Below are 17,869 nucleotides of genomic sequence, written 5' to 3'. Positions count from 1 at the left end.
TTGCCTTTTGTCCCGATGCTGAGTTCATGGAGGGCTTGCGGGCCTGCTGGCCCCCCTTCCTCCTATCTACAAATCATTAAACGTCTAATTGTCAGATTTAACCCGCAGGACCACACCATACTACACCCCCCGGGCCCCCGTTCTGGTGTAGTCACGCGGGCAATTGGCACCCTCCCGTCATCGTGCCAGTCTTCCCATTCGCCCAGGTATACCAGAATGCAGCACGTAGCCCTCAGCCAGCCCCCTCTTCAACCCCATTCTACGCCTACATATCTCTCTCTCCATCATCTGAGGTGCATAACCATGACATCAGGCTCTTCCACCACCCTCCGCACCACCTCCGCGGCCCGCGCCATGGTCGCGCCGTCGACGACGCGATGGTCCGCGCTCCAGCTGAAGTTGGTGACGTGCTTCCGCACCACGCGGTCCGAATCCTCGGACTCGAACGCCGGCACGGCGCGCATGCGGCCGATGCCGAGGATCGCGACCTCCTTGTCCACGATCACGGGCGACAGGTACGTCCCGCCAATGTTGCCAATGTTGGACACGGTGATGGTGCCGCGGCCGAGGTCCTGCGGGGTGAGCTTGCCCGTGAAGGCGGCCTTTTGCAGGCGCGTGAGCTCCTTGGCGATGGAGAGGATGTTGAGGGCGCCGACGTTGCGAATTACGGGTACGAGAAGGCCTGAGGGGGTGTCCATGGCCACGCCGATGTTGTGCTGGCTGCGCATTACGAGGGAGGGCTTGGAGGCCGGGGTGGAGGCGTCGAGATCGACGCGGGCGTTGAGGATCGGGTACTGGTAGAGAGCCAGCGACACGGCCTTGATGATGAAGGGGAGGTAGGAGAGCTTCGCGACGCCGTCGGCGCCGAGCTCCGGGGCGGAGGTGAGGACGCGGTTCAGGCGGGTGCGCAGCTGGACGAGGCTGGAGAAATCTACCTCATCGGCGTAGAGGAAGTGCGGGATATTGAGGGAGCGTGTCATGGACTTGAACATTTGCTGCTGGGTGACGGTGAGCGGGACGCGGGTCTCAACCTGGGGTCCGGTGGACGGTGCGGGCCCAGTGGGTTCGGCGCCGGAAGGCGGGGCCGCCGCGGGGCTCCCGGATTCGCGGCGCTTGACAAAGTTCTGGATGTCTTCCTTCAGAACCCTCCCATCCCTGCCTGTGCCGTCTATCTCGGCGATGTCGACGTTTAATGTCTTGGAGAGGTGGCGGACGGCCGGCGTTGCCAGCGCCGCGTGCTTGCCCTTCTGTTTCGGAGCTTCGGCTGCTGGTGCCGGTGCTGCTGGGGCTGGCGCCGCCTCGGCCTGTGTGTTTTCTCTTGCTTTTTGTGATTGATCCTTTTGTGCTGCTGCTGGGGTCTCGGATGCGCTGGGTGTAGATGTGTCTGCCGGCCCTGTCGGTGCCGTCAACGCATCTAGGTCCTCCTGCTTGGCCCCGCCCTGTATGTCAATGTCGACAAATGGCTTGCCGACCTTGGCCATGTCGCCGGCGTCGTAGTGCAGCTTCTTGACGACGCCCGAGAAGCGGCTGGTGATTTCGACCGAGGCCTTGTCGCTTTGGACCTCGCACAGCGGGGAGAACTCCTCGACCCTGGCGCCGGGCTCGACGAACCACTGTATGATTTCGCACTCCACGATGCCTGTTTCCCCGAGATCCATTGTTAGATGGTGCCGTCTTCAACGTGGCAGAAATATTGGGATTTCATTCGTACCTTCACCGATATCCGCCAGCAAAACAGGTTTGACCACCCGCAGGTGCGCTGTGTCGTGAAACCGTCTCGAGGGGTAGACGCCAGCAGCCCTTGCCGTTGCCAGACGGGCCATGCTCTTGGAGACGTGCCATTGCGTCCTCACGACGTGCGAACCTCGTTGCCAAAACATTTTGAAGCGGTTTACGGACCTTGAAGAGAAGCAAGAGAAGAATTGCCCGTTCAACACCTCTCTAAAACGCAAGAGGGAGGAAACCGAAAGCAGACCTAGGAATGTGCGAACACACTGCTGTAGGAGGAACCGCTCGGCACCGCGCTCTCCCCCAGAAACTCGGCTATTCGCGGTGTTCGGCCGTCCAAGTCCCCCATGACACAATGGGCCCCTCGGAGCAAAGCACCATGGTGGCTCGAGACCCCAGTCTACTCCCACCGGCCAACTGCATCCCCTCAGTCGGTTCTCCCCGCAGTGTCCCACAATCTCTCATCTTGCACCTAGCTGTGGCTGGATCTGTGGCGGCAGCTAGACGGAATGACGCGGCATCAGGAACACTTGTGGCGCGACTGTTCGGTTTTTTTCTCAGTGACCTGCTCCTGCTCGTCTTGCTGCGCTTTGCATAGGAACTTATTTTCCCGCTGAGAGCCGAACAATCTCAAAATACTCACACCCCCGCGGCCAAGCTAGACCGCTGCAATGGCCCCAATCGCCCCGTTCCGCAAAATGGCGCTGTCCATGGGCCCCTCGAGGAAGGCCTTGTCCTGCGCCGTCTGCGCATCGAGGCGACACCTGAGCATCACTCGTCCCTGGCTCGCCGCCGCACCAAAGCCCCCAGCCCGTCCCTTCGCCGCCGCAAAAAAGCCCGCCCCGGACTCGGCCCCGGAATCGGCCGTCGCACCCGCGGAGTCGGCAAAGCCCGACCTCCCCGCGGCCGCGATCCATGCCCCGAGAGCGTACGGCAAGAAGGTCACCAACTTCACACCGCAGCCCCTGCCGCGGCCCGTTGGCATGGCGTACCCGCCGCACCCAGAGGACAACTCGGGCGTCGACAGGAGGTCGTTGCAACAGAGGAGAGACGACTTTGTCGACTACGACAAGCATCTCGTTCGCAGGAAGGAGCTGTAAGTCGCAATGCCTTCTTCTATGGGGAAAAGCATGCTAATGGTAACCCTCCAGCAAGGACAAGATGGCCCGCCCTTACTTCCGTGACTGGCGCAATATGCAATGGCACGAGGGCAAATCCTTCCTAGCTCCCCCGCTACCCTTCAAGGCCGACCACTCCCTCTTCTTCCCCAACTTCGTCGGCGACACCCTGGCGAAGAAGGACAGCCAAGCGCGGGACACGACGCGGGCGCTGCTGAACAAGGTGACGGTGGTGGCCATGTACAGCAGCAAGTGGGCCGAGGACCAGACCAAGACCTTCATCTCCCCCGAGGCGAACCCGGAGCTGCACGAGCTCCTGACCAAGATGAATGGCAGGGCGCAGATTGCGCAGCTCAACATCGAGGACAACAAGTTCAAGGCGTGGATCGTCAAGCTGTTCCAGAGCAACCTGCGCAAGCAGATGCCGGAGAGCGACTGGGGTAAGTACTTTTTGGTCCCCCGCGCCATCACAACGGAGATCAGCGAGTCGATTGGATACCTGAACAGCAAGGTCGGCTATGTGTACCTCGTAGACAATCTCTGCAGGATACGTTGGGCGGCGAGCGGTCCCAGTCGGCCGGATGAGAGGGATAGCTTGGTGAAGAGCATGAAGCTCGTCCTCCACGAGTGGAACAAGGCGGAGCAGGCGGCGAAAGAGGCCAGCACAGCACAGAAGGCTTTCGGGGACCACAAGTCGACGTGATGATTCAAAACATGAAACAGTTTATTCGGGGGCTTCACAAGCAAAAGTATATGGCAGTCAGGTCATAGCCTGCTGCCTATAGATACCCCGTGTTTTTCTAGTGTACAATATGCACCAAAAGGATACCCTCAATTCCAGACAAAGACAACATCAAGCAATCCCAGAACGCCGTCGCAATCCTTATGCCGGTAATCCCACCCAGTCGTAACGGCTTGTTGTGACAAAAACAGACATAACGAGGACGTCAAACCACACATTCTCTTCTCAATAGCAGCATCGTCATAGGAACCACCAGAAGACGAGGAAACAGAAGGCGATGAAGACGCCCATGATTATGCCGTCCCGGCGTTTCTTCGCGGAGATTCGGCCGATGAGGCTGTTTAGCCCTGGGACCTGGCTGGCGGCCATGGTGATGCGACGGTTGATGCTGGCGAGGGTCTCGCGCTGGATGTTGAAGTTGTCCTGTACGGCGTAAGCCTGAGAGAGGACGCTGTCGGCCATGTTGTGACTGTTGTCGATGCGGTTGCGCTCGGCGAGCATGTATTCGGCCTCAGCGGCTTCGGGGTTGTTGGCTCGGTACTCGTCAATGTCGGAGCGGACATTGGAGAGAAGGTGGGCGCGGTCGCGGGCCTGGGCGATTGTGTTGCGGATGCGCACAAGGTCGCGCTTGTGTTCGGCAAGCTTCTCGCGGAGGAGGGCGAGGTTGTTCTGCTTCAAAGCGGAGGAGGTGAGGGTCGCTTCGGAGTCGAGGAGGCGGGCTAGTTGGGAGATGACGTTCTCGCGCTGGTGGCGGTGTTAGCTGAGCCAAGGTTGGCGGGGACGAAGGCGGCGGTCTTACTCTCTCGAGGAGATCCTGGAGTTTTGCTTCTGTTGTCCTTTCATCTTCTGTCGGTTTTGCTGGTATATCTGATACTGTCGAGAACTGGGAGTATGTGTGGAACAAGGTCTCTGTCTGCGCCGCGACTCGGATGTCAGGGAAACCCGGCGGAGAGGTGATGCTTGCTGCGAGCAAATGGAAGTTCATACCTGTGTCTCGAGACTTCGCGCTTGTTGCCGTAGCTGGGCCCAGCCCGTGTTTCCAGAAGCCGCAGCCATGGCGCTGCGATGTTGTTTGCGGTGGTGGGTGTACGCTCGTCCGCTTCGCTGCCTGTGTTCGAGAAGTCGTCTTCAGATGGGCTCAGCCATGTCCGCGTGTCTGGGACGCTGTCGGCAGGGACCAGATGCATGGAGGGAGCTCGGCGTCACATGGCCCGTGCATCTGAAATGATTATGTAAGTATCGGATGGTGCCGCATGAATCGTTCAGGCCATCCTCGGTGAGCTCGGTGAGCGTATTACCGGGGTTTCGAGGGTCTCTGTGGCTGAACAGACAGCGTGGCGCAGGTCCGACTCAGAGCCCCACTGAAAAGCCAGCCTGCACTCCAATCAAATCGATCCCCGCTAAATTTCGATTGCACACCACCACACTTCCCATAACCCTAGGGCATTCTTTTCCCGAACCTCGAATTTTTGCAATCTGTGAATTGACCTGACGCTTCACGACGTGTTGATACTAACCCAGATATCCAGCGCCACCCCCCATATCAGTCAAGATGGTGAGTTGACCCCTTGATCACGATGGAGTCCGCGATTCCAGAGCAGCACGATATTTTTCTCCCGAAATAATCACGACCCCCCGCGCGTCCCCGATCGACGAACGCAAAAAACACCATACATCACGCCCCTCCCAAAGGGGACATACACAGAGAACTTTCGCTGACGAGAGTCTTCATTGTCGCAGTCGTCCGGAAAGGTCAAGGCCAGCCAGCTCTGGAACAAGAACAAGGATGAGTTGACGAAGCAACTCGGAGAGCTCAAGACCGAGCTCGGTCAGCTCCGCATCCAGAAGATCGCCTCTTCTGGCTCCAAGCTGAACAAGATGTGCGTTTACCACTCCAATCCCCCGATCGAGGTCCGACGCAGAGTCTGGGGGGAGGAACAGACAGAAGGAGGCCTCGGAGGATCCGCGAAAGAAGGAAGGCAGAAGGGCTGACCGGTGAAATTTTTCTTACAGCCACGACATCCGCAAGTCGATCGCCCGCGTCCTGACCGTCATCAACGCCAAGCAACGCGCTCAGCTCCGCCTCTTCTACAAGAACAAGAAGTACGCTCCCCTCGACCTCCGCGCGAAGCAGACCCGTGCCATCCGCCGCCGGTTGTCCGCCGCCGACGCTGCCCTCGTTACCGAGAAGGCCAAGAAGCGCACCGTCCACTTCCCTCAACGCAAGTTCGCCGTGAAGGTCAGTCGAATCGGATATCTGCCACGAGGATGAGGTTGCGAGAGCGCCACGGGTCAGTGGAATGGTGCTTCGATGAGTGGGATATCACGTCACCGACAGACCGTCACCCTCTGCCACAAGCTGTCCCCACGCTCTCCCACCTCACCCTCTGGTTCTCCCGTGCAAAGGACACCGTTACTGACTGTCAAGCAGGCCGCTTAAATTAGCCAACCGCTCCTGGGTATCTAGGGTTGGGGATGAGGAACTACGAAAATGGAAACGGAGGCGTAACACGTTTTTGGCACACGGGGATCCCGAATTACTCGATGATGCATTGCATGGTCACGGAGGGAAATTAAAGGGTTTTGCGCTTTGTTATTTTCCCAGTGCTGCAAACAAATGGATTTTCTCAACCGGTCATGGCAAACCAAAAAGCTTGGCTCGCAGGTTTTTGCCCTCTCTTCTGTCACATCTCTATGATGAGAGGCTCCCTCCGAGTGTGGTTGGTAGCATAGAGCTGCCGACAAAAATGTCAAATGGGGCCAAAGATGTCCCGACTTCAAAATAATCCCTCCGTTTCCAAAGTGTGCTGTTCGTTCCTCTGCCCATCCTCACACCGCAGACGTCTGTATATCCGTTCAGCTGCATGTGTTTCCCGGCTATCGTCGACAATGACATCTTGATGCATATTTTGAATGTAGTTCTTGAAAATTACCCTTATGGCTAGCGTTTCGATTCTTGTCGGACCTAAGACAGGTCTTCAACGACCCCGACCGCCCTCAGATCACGCTTTTCCGTGTCGGTGCCTGACGGACATCGCAGGCAATACATTCTTACTGCGTCCTTGGCGCCTCATTTTCCCGCGATGTTCTCGGTCTTTCTCTTATCCCAAGCATGTTCGTTTACGATTCGAGCAATGATTCATGCCCGACAAACACTTAGACCCCACCAAATACTCGGTACTAGACCTTTGTCTAGTCATGGTTTCATCAAGGTGTGTTCACCAAGGTACGGTTGTCAACTACGTAGAGCCTGAGTTGGCTAGTTGCTATTTCTCTCAGACGCGCGTTGTCGGATGTCGATTAAGCGTTACCGGTCGTTTAATCCTTGATTCCAACTCATGAACTCAACCGATCAAGTCTTCAACGAGATACGATAGCTGTACCACACGCTGCAATTTTTCCCATGTAGCTAGCTACTGTCAACTCTTCTCTATGATTCGAAATAAACGCATGTGCTACTTTCAAACATTGGGCAAATTAGACCCGCTTTTGCCTGGCAAAGGCGCATCGTGAAATGACTTCGCTGAAATGTTTCTTGATCATGAGATTCCTCAAACAACCACTCATCGCCAGCTTCCCAATTCCTACCTAGGGTATAAATAGCCGCAGACACACTTAATCACGGCGTCGTATTTCCTGACTTATTGGCAGCCATGCTCTTGTCTCACCGCATAAGCTGTCATCGAAGAAGACGTTGTATCATAGGGATCAGTCGCCTCAAACAGGCTCGGATTCCAAGCGAATCGAGCAATTTCAAAGGCACCGTTGCTACATACACATTTTGAATGGGTTTCTCAATGATAATGCCCAATACTCAGAGACTGCCGTATCCCTTCGCTGGTCTAAGTATGTGAATCGACCGAAGAATACGTGATGGCTCCGTCCGCAGCAAACCTGGCAACATGAGCGATGATAGTAGACATGATTCACCACACAGGCGAGAAGAACACAACGACGGTGGTAGTACAGTATTCATAAAAGCGACAGTAACACATACTTTCCGAAATGGGACGGGAAACCTCTAGGTTGACTTCCTCAACGACAATCATCGATAGCGTATTCGTCTCATCGACCGCTCTGTCGAAACCAAAGCGATGCAATCCAGGCCTTGGTAGGACTGAATAAGAGCACAGTCATAATTAGAAGCCGAGAGCAACAGAGAAAACCAACCCTGGTGCAACTCGCGGGGAGTCTGCCAGACCCTGTCGCGACAACCCCCTCCTTTGCACCCAGCGCCGCCATCTTCTCTGAGGAAACGCCACTTGCTCTCTCGCACATTCTGTCGCGAACTCGCAGAGTTTAGGCATGATCTGCACCATTTCCTCCCCACGAAAGATAAGCGGCAATCTCAACATGATTATACAACTTGGTGACTTTCGTGCTACTTCTGTACGACTTTCAGCAGACGTCATCCGCACAAGACGAAAACTCCACCGCAGACAACTTCATTTCCACATTCAAAGCTTCCAACTTCTTCCAAGACGATCTTTCCAAGGCGAACCACACCCAGAACAGTCGCATTCGAAAGTCTAAACGCCCCCATCTCCTCAATTGGCCCCAGGTCGAGTTCCGAAAGTCATGAGACAACAACAAAATCCACCTTGGCGCAACTTCATCCACCCTGGCGCAACTTCGTATTCTTACGACTTCTAAACTCGCCCCGGGTTCTTGGTATCCCGTCACTCCCCCGTCTTCGGGCAGATCCGCTGTTCCATTCTGCATTGGCCAGATTGCGGGGCATTTAAACTTCAGCCCCTCGGTGAACGACGGCGATGATGATACACAGGGAAAGTATTTTCGTCAATATCCACCAAGATCACATCTTCGTGCCACTCCACGAGAGCCTTAGGCAATGTGTTTGACCGAGTGGAGCGCGATGCCCGCGGCGTAATCACATGAGTCCAACTGTTCAGGGGTACCAACAGCGTCGGCTGGTGGGCAACTTCGACGCAGACGTCCCGGATTCTCACCCGACGCCTCAAATGACTCACCCCCGAGGAAGGCGAACGTATGCCGCACTGTAGACTGACCTCCTTCGCGGTGGCAGCACCCGCAGTCCCGGCAGGAGGCCCTCACACGAGACCCAAGCCCAAAGCAGCGCAAACACTCCTGTCAACAGTGGCGAACGGATCTTCTTTCCCTCGTCAAGAGTCGTACGAGGAACCGATGTTAGATTTTACTCCAAAAGAAAGCGTCGGGCCTTTCCCCGGCTTGCGGCCATGCTGCAGGCGGGTTTGGCTCAATGTGATCTCCCTCGGGCTCTTGTGGGGCGTTCGATACACTAAGTTTTCATAGAACTCAGTCGTATGTGAATCCTCTGCCTCGAGAGTAGCCAGTCTGGCTGTCTGGCTATGGTTCGCAGACCCTCTCCCTGATCTCGAGGTCAGCGTCCCGAACAAGACTGTGAAGGCAATCATCCAACCCCAACACATCTCGGTTGATCTCAGTAATCCCAAAAGATGAAGTACCGACATAGAGACCCGGATGAGCCAGGCTCAAAGTCATCATACAAGCCACGAACGCAAATCAGTGGGTGGTCAGACTTGTGGCAGTGAAAAACTGTTCACTTGTCTTTGGCTCTGACGAGCAAACTGTTACCACTACTACTACTACTACTACTACTGCACCACCGCGCGAAACTTGAAAACAACTAATCCTTCAGCCGGCACGGGACATCCTTTGAGATATTTGCCCTCCTGTAAAAGGGGCTACCCAAACACCGATTCCCGGGTATACCGATAACGCCAGTTCATGACCCAGGGTATCTTTTTCGTAAGCCGTGCCCAAGTGAGAAGGAGACCCAATTTCATACCAACACCAAAAAAAAAGAAAAAAACAGACCGAAAGCATACCAGAACGCCACTACCTAGAAAATGGAACTTCATTTTGTGTTCTTCTCAACGCGACCGCTAATGACGCGGCCCATGCTACCGTTTCCATGTTGCGTATCCTTGTCCTTGTTGTCGTGGACCCTCATATGTCTTCGCATCTGGTCCAGTCGATGGAAGTCCTTGCCACAGACTTGACAGGTGAACTGACCTTTAACGTTGTGAGTCTTGCGATGCTTGGACAAGTTGCTGGACTCGCCAAACTTCTTTCCGCAGATTTCGCAAGATAGTGGCTTTTCGCCAGTGTGGGTTCTTTTGTGCATGGCTACGAAGGTCAGCTAGATCATGTTGAGACTTCGATGGGAACTTACTGAGTGCACTCTGCTGTTTGAAACTTTGCGTGCAGTCCGGGAAATTGCACTTCCACGGCTTCTCTCCTGTGTGTATACGCATGTGTTGTGCCAGCGACTGTTTGGCGGAAAGTGCAGCTTGACAGACTTCACACTTGACAGGTTTGTCTGCGGTACAGTCAGTTATCTTCCCTGAAGGGGACTGGAACAGGGTCTCTTACATCCTGTATGCGTTTGCATATGGCGTTCCAGCTTGGACTTCTGGTTGAACGTAGTATCGCGAGGGCATGTGCTCCAAAGACAGGGGAACCCCTTTGCCTGCTTGGCCATTGCGCTCAGGTGGATTTCTTTGCAATGTTTCTGGAGAGCTTCATCGTTGGGAAGCCTAAGGCCACAGATCTGGTCATCACTGACTTTCCATTTGCAAGTGCAAGCTTGTCCAATATCTGTGTCAGGCGTGACTGGAGTCTCCGCCGACATGGGTGTCCCGGAAGCCGACGACAGTGTTGGCGACGACATGTCAAGAGTTGATCGCCTCGAGATCGATTTCTGTGCTGGAAGAGTACCCCGGGAGCTTGGCCAAACTGTTTGTTGCGAGACTGCTTCCATCATGTGTTGTTCAATAGTCATGGGATGCATCTCCCTGATATGATCCAAGAAAGCCCCAGGTTCGGAATGCAAAGGTGCATTACATTCCCCTTGCGTGGAGTTATCTGTGCAAAACCCTCTTTGTCCTGGGTGGAAGTGCGAATCCATTGGGAGGGGGCACTTTTCAAATACCAAGCCGTTGACCGTGTCGTAGCAAGGTCCCAGACAACGATCAGGATGGGGGCCAGGGACGTGGTGTTCCAGTGCATGGATGATAAACTGGTTCAAGTTGTCCATGTTGTTGTTCAAGTCGTTCAAGTCGATGGACCCGTTCGTATAGACTTGAGAAGCATAGGCGTGTGGCATAGGGAGACCATCGGATGGAATACCGTGCCTAGCAGATGATGAACAGTAGAAGTCCCCATGCGCCATATTGAAGTTGGGTGTCTCTGAAAGGCCGCCGAGGTTCACTGACTGCATCGATAAATGAGCCGGCAGTCCATGGGGAGTGCCCTGGCCTGAGAAGGGCTGAGAAGGCGGCTGGGACGAAGACTGCGCCGGCCTCGATTCCAACGAAATGAGAGACTCTGCAGCCTTCAGTGAAGGGCCGTCCAGCGCTAAACAGTCTGGTTCGCTACAGACGTCTCCCTCGCACTCAGGGTCGTCGCAATCAGAGAAACTAGAGAGACAAGGAGACTCGGCGCAATCCTTGTTGTTGCAGGCAACGCCCTGCTCGCAGCGGCTGTCGGGGCATTGCTTTGCGCAGGAATCGGACTCGTCACAATCAGAATGGTTGCTAGGCATCGCGGGGCTTGACTGCTGCAGCTGCTCCTCTTGATAGCCCATCAACTGCTGCTGTTGCTGCTCGTGATAGGCCGTCATCCAATCCACAGACATTGCATTGTGATGATCGAAGGTCATATTGCTTTCCGGCGTCACGCCAATAGTATAGTTCGAGACGAAAGGGCCGAAAACGTTAATATCTGGTGTGTGAGGCGTAGAGAGATTGTTGGATGATATAGCAGCCATGCTCATGCTGCGACCGTGATGGGCTTGATTCATCGTTTGTTGATGACTCTTGGTGGGACCGTGGGTATGTGTATGTCCTGGGCCCAAGTCTAAACAGGTGTCGTCGTGGTAGGAGGGCAGGAAAGGATCATTCACCAGACCATGAAGGTGGTTGTGTGCGTGGCCCTGGAAGTGCTGGGCGTGCTGATGTCGCTCCATTTGCAGTTGGTAATATTCTTCTGTCTCTCCCCTGAGGCCAAGATGCTCATGGATGCCATGGTTGCCCAGGCCGTCCATGATGGAGAGAGATGTGACGTTGACTTCGAAGTTGTTTGCGCGCTTGGGTCACCCCACGTTGATCGTCAGTGGGCAAGGTAACTTGGGCCACGAGGAGGGCTGGCTGGAGAAGACAGTCGAGGTGGAAATGATTCGGAAGGTCGCAGAGCCGCAACGGTGAGACCCTGGATAAAGTATGAAGAACAGATGGTGTAGCCGTAGTGTCTGGGGGTTGGTGGGAAAAGATCCAGTTATGTCTGGGAGGAAATTTGGGATGCAGACGGAATGGCGCCGACTTTGTATGGCTGGAGTACCCTTGGGGTTGGGACCAAAAAGAACCTAGCGAGACAACCTTGAAGAAGAGGGAGGGAGGTCCAGCCGTTGACAAGCCAGCTCGTGCTATGGCTTGCTTGAGCTTGAGCTTGGGTTTGGGGTTCTGGGCAAGGAAGGAGGCAAGAAAAATTTGGAAGGTGAATCGAACTGAGGGGAAATGAGCCGGTGGTTCGTCGTCGCCCTGGCAGCTCCTGCGACTGGCGTCCTTTTGCTGCGCGTGGTGTGGGAAGGCGGTGTTCACTGCTGGAGCAGGCACGATGCCCAGGTGCGGTGCGCTTTTGAGAACCTTGATGGCCACCGGCGCGAAAATGCGGTCTTTCAGTATGGCGACGGAGGGGCAGCGTAACACTGGAATCCCTGTCGCTTCTGTCAAAAACCCATGCTAAAAGATCACTTGTGACGATGAGTACTTACCTTCGGGTCTGAAGGAGTCGAGGCAATATTGCGCTTGCGCTCCGGGGTTTTGGTTTCTCTTTCTCTCTCTCTTTCTCTTGTGTGTGCTTTTTCTTGCTTGATTGTCGACGCAACCCCCTTGACCACAGGGGTCCTGCCGTCTTAAATATTGTAACTTGAGCGCTGCCAACAACAACGTTATCGGTGCTCGCAGACAAGACGTAAGGTTTCCTCTTTCTAGGCAGAGCTCGGTGAGCGCCGCCGCTGGTCAAGCCATCATCCACCGTCGTGATGTGTGAACCGAAGCAAGCCTCTCACGAGCAGGAATGCTGGACCTCTGAGAGGCTGACAAGCTGACAACGTGGGGGCGTGTGTGGAGAACACGGGTCACAGGGGGGGTCCAGCAAGTGGTACGGATACGTATCTCAAGAAGGTAATCAGTCGCCTGTGGTTGGCGCTGGGATCCACTGCAGTCCCTTTCTTAGCAGACGAGAGGTCTCTGATTGGCTCGGGCGTCCAGCTTTGCGCGTATGTCAGCAGCGAGAACCGCGACGCTGCGTTTATGGTGCGCATATTTTCGCCTGCGCCTGTGCCTGTGCGCCTCGCTGAGATGGGAGGGAGCACTGTGTACGGGACCTGAACACTATCTGTACATCTCATCTTCATTCGAACATCTCCCGCGGCGGCTGAGGCGCTCAACTCCGACTTAGGGCCAGCTAGCTGGTTGCCTTGTTGCCTCCATGATGGATCTCATGCGAATAGGAACTTTGGGGCTACTGCCAAACTCGATTCCCTGATCTAAACGCAGGCACAAGAACAATGGGATGAGAAAACAAGGCGAGCAGCCAGCCACCAGCTGCAAGCCTCAAGTTGAGTTCCAAACTGATCACGCCACAAAGTGTAAGTAGACCACTTCTGCTCCAGTGCTGCGCAAATGACGCGATGACGCCGCATATGCATGCCTTCAGGAACATGATGTTTTCTCATTTTCGAATTCAAACGATAATCGTATTCGACTAAACAAATCTCTCGGTGGATCTCGCAGAGCTGAAGCCGTGTGAGTCATAACGAACTGATCAGATGCCCAGTTAGTTGCCTCATAATTTCAAAAGCTTAATTGCTACTTTGCCATGCTTAACACCGACTGCCGGAAGAAACTCTCAGTACACAAAAGGCTTTTTCTTCCCAGAGAGAAAATATCGTTGCATGTGGCTTAAAGAAACTCCCGTCACTGAGATATTCGATGGAGATACGTCCGGTCAATCAAAGTCGCGCGCGGGTTTACGCCAATAGCCCAAGGGAGTAGAGATTTCGTGGTGAAATCTTCTTTTGCGAAAGAGTACTGATCGCCAGTGTAATACGACAAACAATGATTACCGGAAGTCAACTTCCTCCGTAGTGACTTTGAGGTCGTAAAAGTAGCAAAAGCCACACCACATGTTCCGCTATCTGCCTAAATAAGTCAATCCCAAGTACTCCGGATATATGTTGAATATCAGTGCTCTTCCGACGTGGCGTATTTCCCCGGCGCCCCTCCCCACTCACACGGCTGCGGCTGCTGCTCTCGATTCGTGATGCATATCATCGTTGAGATCTCCACAGCCCGAGGCCGGTATTTCTCGGAGTTGAATGGACGCCTCCTAAGTCTCAATTTTCCCCGGATCCCAGCCGATCCAATCATTCCCAATGGTTCCCCATAACACCATAGCTTTTGTCAAAACACGAGATCTTAATGATGGAAGAGGCGGATGTTCTGCTCGACGAAAGTGATGCCAAGCTTCTCCGCAGTGTCAAACACGGCCCCATCGTTCTGGCTGCCGCCAGGGGCGGCGATATACTTGACACCGGATCGAGATGCGCGGAAAACATTGTCAACGAAGGGGAACTGGACTTGGTCAGCAGGTGGCTTGCATTATCGGAGCATTTGAAACTTACGAAAGCATCACTTGACACGGCGACGTTGGTCAGCTTGCCAAGCCACTCCTCCTTCTCGGCCTCAGTGAAGGCGGGAGGAACCTCCTCGAAGACCGCCTCGAACATATCGCGCTCCGCACCAGACTTGGGGAGCTCGCCGCTGACCAGCAGGTCAATGGCGTTGCTCTTGTCGGGGCGCTTGGTGCCCTTCTTCCACTTGATGCCCAGAACGCGGGGGTGGAAGCGGAGCCACCAGTTGTCTGCCTTGTCGCCAGCGAGACGAGTGCAGTGGATTCTGGACTGCTGTCCGGCGCCCAGGCCAATGACCTGTCCGTTGTAGGCGTAGCACACAGAGTTACTCTGAGTGTACTTCAGGGCAATAGTAGCCACAGTCAAGTCACGCAGAGCGGACTCGGACAGAGGGGCAGAGTCCTTGGGCGTGATGATTCTGTTGAAAGACTTGGGGGAAATCTCAATATCGTTACGGTGCTGCTGCAGAGTAACGCCGTACACGGTCCTAGTCTCCGTCTTGGAGGGGACGTAGTCGGGGTCGATCTGCAGGACCAGGTACTTTCCGCCCTTCTTCTTCTTGAGGATCTCAAGGGCGGCAGGCTCGAAACCGGGAGCAATAACACCATCAGACACCTCCTTGGAGATGATGCTGGCAGTGGGGACATCGACAACGTCACTGAGGGCAATCACATCACCGAAACTGCTCATGCGGTCGGCACCACGGGTACGAGCGTAGGCCTGAGCCAGAGGAGAAGATTCAATACCCTCAATGTCGTTGACAAAGTAGACCTTGCGCTCATCCTCGGTCAAAGGAGTGCCAATGGCGGCACCGGCAGGGGAGACGTGCTTGAAGCTTGCAGCAGCGGGCTTGCCCAGAGCTTGCTTGAGCTCCTTGACCAGAGGCCAGCTGTTGAGGGCGTCCAGGAGGTTGATGTAACCGGGGGAGCCTCCGAGAACCTTGTAGGGCAGTTCGCCAGAAGACACGAAGGCAGCCGCGGGCTTCTGGTGGGGGTTGGCGCCGTATCTGAGAGCCATGTACTGCTTGCCGTCGGCAGCATACTGCTTACGGAAGAACTCGGAGATGGCGGTGTCATAGTCGGCAGTGTGCTCAAAGGCCTTCAGGGCATAGCGCTTGCGGCTCTCCTCGGTGATCTCGCCGGTCTCAAGCTCCTTGAGGAACTCAGCGTAGTCATTGGGGTCGCTGAGGATGGTAACTCGGCTGTGGTTCTTGGCAGCAGCTCTGAGGAGGGTGACGCCACCAATGTCAATCTCCTCGACAGCCTCGGGGACGGTAACATTGACCTTGGCAACGGTGTCCTTGAAGGGGTACAGGTTGCAAATGACATAGTCGACCTTGTTGATGTTCTGGTCGGCCAGGTCCTTCTCGTCGGACTCGAGGTTTCTCGCAAGTATGCCGGCGTGAACGGAGGGGTGAAGAGTCTTGACACGACCGCCCAGCATCTCAGGGGCCTTGGTGATGGCGGAAACGTCCCTGTACGAGGGGCAGCCCAATCAGTCATGTTCAAGTCACGGAAGCCCAGGTAATGATGGCTTATTGGTAGACTTACTCAACGGGGAAACCAGACTCCCGGATCATCTTGGCAGTGCCGCCAGAGGCAAGGATGCGGACATTCTGCTGGTTGAGGCCCTTGGCCAGGTCCAGCAGACCCGTCTTGTCATAGACAGAGAGGATGGCAATCTTCTGACCCGACATCTTTGCTTCGGTGCCTTCAAAACTCGACGGAATGGCTTGGTGTCGGGGAATGAAGGATGAAAGTAAAGGACAATTGGGAAACGAAGAGGAGTAGGGGAACGGCAAGATTCGAAAAGCAAAAAATTTGCCCTTGCGAGATGATGCGTTGTGGGTGTGAGAGGTAGGCGCGCAAAATCAGCTTCCGATCAAGGAGGGGGAGGGGCAGCTACGAAAAAAAATAAAACGCTGGCAAAAGTACGGGACATGTACCGCAGGATTGCGGGGTATTTAGTGCTAGATGATGTACTTCACAGGTTACTTTGCCCCACGTCGCGTGCTCGTCCCTCCTGGTGCAATGCAACAAGAGTGACCTCAACCGCAAACCAACCTCCCGGGGCCCCTTCGAGTGGGACGACGATGAGGGGAAACTGAGCACGAGAGAGAATCTTTCTTCTTCCACAGCTCCATTCGCTCCTATCCGGCAGACATGGCGATTGCAGATATTGAGTCAAGCCAGCGGAGGATTCATTGTCGCGTTTGCCGCGCAGGTTGTGAATCCCCGCCCCCACCTGGTGAATCTGAAGCGCCAAAGTTTGCAGATTTCTGCGAAAACACTGTGAGAATTGGAGTTTCGGCCATTGGTCCGGCGCTGCAGCGTCATTTTTTGGAGACACTGGCTGGAGAGAGGGGAGGTCGGAGCGACCTGTCTCGGGCCAATGAACCCCGCCCCCGCCGTAGCACAGCCCTGGAAGGCGGTTTACCCGTACAGAGACAAACGGACCCAGCGAAGCACCACGGGACCCTTGCCTGCTGATTGTTAGCGTCTCTTCGCCGGGTGTACCGTGTGCGCGGCGTCCATTGTGGCAGGGCGGCGCAGCTGTCGTCGAACCTCCCGTCGCAGTCTTGGCCTCATATCAATAGACGAGGTTACCTTACGCGGCCCTGAATTTCCCCGGGCCAAGTGATCCTTATGTTGACGTTTCCCTCTCCGAACCTCTTCCAGCGTCTCATCTCATTCATCCGTTCCTCCAGCGACAACAGCATATCCCACCGAACGACCGTCGCAACCCCGATCGCAACCCGACAAAACAGATAACCACACTTCCTAGACCCTGCATCCCGGCCGCCGCCGCGAACACACCGTAATTACGTACATCCGCACCGACCTCCTCCCTCCGGACTCCCAACCCGCCGAACCTCATCCTCCCGACCGTTGGCTCCGTCTTCCGTCCTGAATCGCGCCCCCGAAACGATCTCGCCACCGCCGCCCGCGCGCATCGATCAAACAAAGGACCATCCATACCCCGTCCCCGAACCGCCGTTGCGACAATGGGCTCCGTCTGCGGCAAGGAGTCGGGCGATGACAACTTCTCCTCCCCGGGCCGCCCCCTCGGCACTGCGCCCCCGCCCCAACCCAAGACCGCGCCGATCCCCGCGAGAGTAGGAGGGCCTCCGAGGACACTGGGCGGTGGTAGCGGCAGCGGCGGCGGCGGCGCATCCGGAGAGCGGTCCAACGCCGACGCGGACGACGCGCGACGCAGGGCCGCCGAGGCAGCAGAGGTAAGAGGCGCCCCCTCACCGTCCTATGCCAAGCCAGGCGACCGACGGACCCCCCTTGGAACACTGTGAGACAGTGTCGCTAACATGTACCACAACAGGCCCGCGCAAAAGCAGCGAACAAGTCGACGGGGAAGCTGGGCTCGCAACTGAATGCGCAAAAGAAGCAGACGCAGACCGATTTACTGAAGGATGCCAGCACCCAGCAATTGCGCCAACGCGATGCTGATGCCGCAGCTGAGGCGAGGACTTACAACTAGACCTGGCGTTGAGGAAGAGGGGGCAGCGTTCTTTGCAAGATAATATGGGGTTTGGCGGGCGTCGTTTCC

The 17,869-nt window shown here is 55.5% G+C and overlaps 7 protein-coding genes across 7 annotated transcripts; 3 read left to right on the top strand and 4 right to left on the bottom strand.

Moving 5' to 3' along the window:
- Positions 1-284: 284 nt before the first annotated feature.
- Positions 285-1,880, bottom strand: CGCA056_v000550 (Lipoamide acyltransferase component of branched-chain alpha-keto acid dehydrogenase complex; the record flags this gene model as incomplete). Its single annotated transcript, XM_037315811.1, has 2 exons — positions 285-1,639; positions 1,712-1,880. 2 exons carry the CDS (start codon positions 1,878-1,880, stop codon positions 285-287), a joined length of 1,524 nt encoding a protein of 507 aa, XP_037184526.1.
- Positions 1,881-2,426: 546 nt separating this feature from the next.
- ATP10 (Mitochondrial ATPase complex subunit ATP10) lies at positions 2,427-3,549 on the top strand (the record flags this gene model as incomplete). The annotated part of the gene is made up of 2 exons (XM_037315810.1): positions 2,427-2,824; positions 2,880-3,549. The coding sequence occupies 2 exons, from the start codon at positions 2,427-2,429 to the stop codon at positions 3,547-3,549; spliced, it is 1,068 nt and encodes a 355-aa protein (XP_037185778.1).
- Positions 3,550-3,828: 279 nt separating this feature from the next.
- GOS1 (Golgi SNAP receptor complex member 1) lies at positions 3,829-4,644 on the bottom strand (the record flags this gene model as incomplete). The annotated part of the gene is made up of 3 exons (XM_037315809.1): positions 3,829-4,332; positions 4,388-4,501; positions 4,576-4,644. The coding sequence occupies 3 exons, from the start codon at positions 4,642-4,644 to the stop codon at positions 3,829-3,831; spliced, it is 687 nt and encodes a 228-aa protein (XP_037185777.1).
- A 496-nt stretch (positions 4,645-5,140) lies between these two features.
- On the top strand, positions 5,141-6,028 carry RPL35 (60S ribosomal protein L35; the record flags this gene model as incomplete). The annotated part of the gene is made up of 4 exons (XM_037315808.1): positions 5,141-5,143; positions 5,329-5,468; positions 5,602-5,827; positions 6,020-6,028. The coding sequence occupies 4 exons, from the start codon at positions 5,141-5,143 to the stop codon at positions 6,026-6,028; spliced, it is 378 nt and encodes a 125-aa protein (XP_037185774.1).
- Positions 6,029-9,469: 3,441 nt separating this feature from the next.
- On the bottom strand, positions 9,470-11,659 carry ZNF701 (Zinc finger protein 701; the record flags this gene model as incomplete). Its single annotated transcript, XM_037315807.1, has 3 exons — positions 9,470-9,741; positions 9,788-9,934; positions 9,988-11,659. 3 exons carry the CDS (start codon positions 11,657-11,659, stop codon positions 9,470-9,472), a joined length of 2,091 nt encoding a protein of 696 aa, XP_037185773.1.
- Positions 11,660-14,093: 2,434 nt separating this feature from the next.
- ADE17 (Bifunctional purine biosynthesis protein ADE17) lies at positions 14,094-16,004 on the bottom strand (the record flags this gene model as incomplete). Its single annotated transcript, XM_037315806.1, has 3 exons — positions 14,094-14,249; positions 14,300-15,782; positions 15,859-16,004. 3 exons carry the CDS (start codon positions 16,002-16,004, stop codon positions 14,094-14,096), a joined length of 1,785 nt encoding a protein of 594 aa, XP_037184723.1.
- Positions 16,005-17,312: 1,308 nt separating this feature from the next.
- Positions 17,313-17,800, top strand: CGCA056_v000544 (uncharacterized protein; the record flags this gene model as incomplete). Its single annotated transcript, XM_037315805.1, has 2 exons — positions 17,313-17,543; positions 17,642-17,800. The coding sequence occupies 2 exons, from the start codon at positions 17,313-17,315 to the stop codon at positions 17,798-17,800; spliced, it is 390 nt and encodes a 129-aa protein (XP_037184722.1).
- Positions 17,801-17,869: the final 69 nt, after the last annotated feature.

Source organism: Colletotrichum aenigma, assembly GCF_013390185.1.
Source record: "Colletotrichum aenigma strain Cg56 chromosome Unknown KSG_Cg56_contig01, whole genome shotgun sequence".
Classification (NCBI taxonomy): Eukaryota; Fungi; Ascomycota; class Sordariomycetes; order Glomerellales; family Glomerellaceae; genus Colletotrichum; species Colletotrichum aenigma.
Note: the sequence above shows the minus strand (reverse complement) of the source record. Positions and strands in the feature narration are given on the sequence as shown.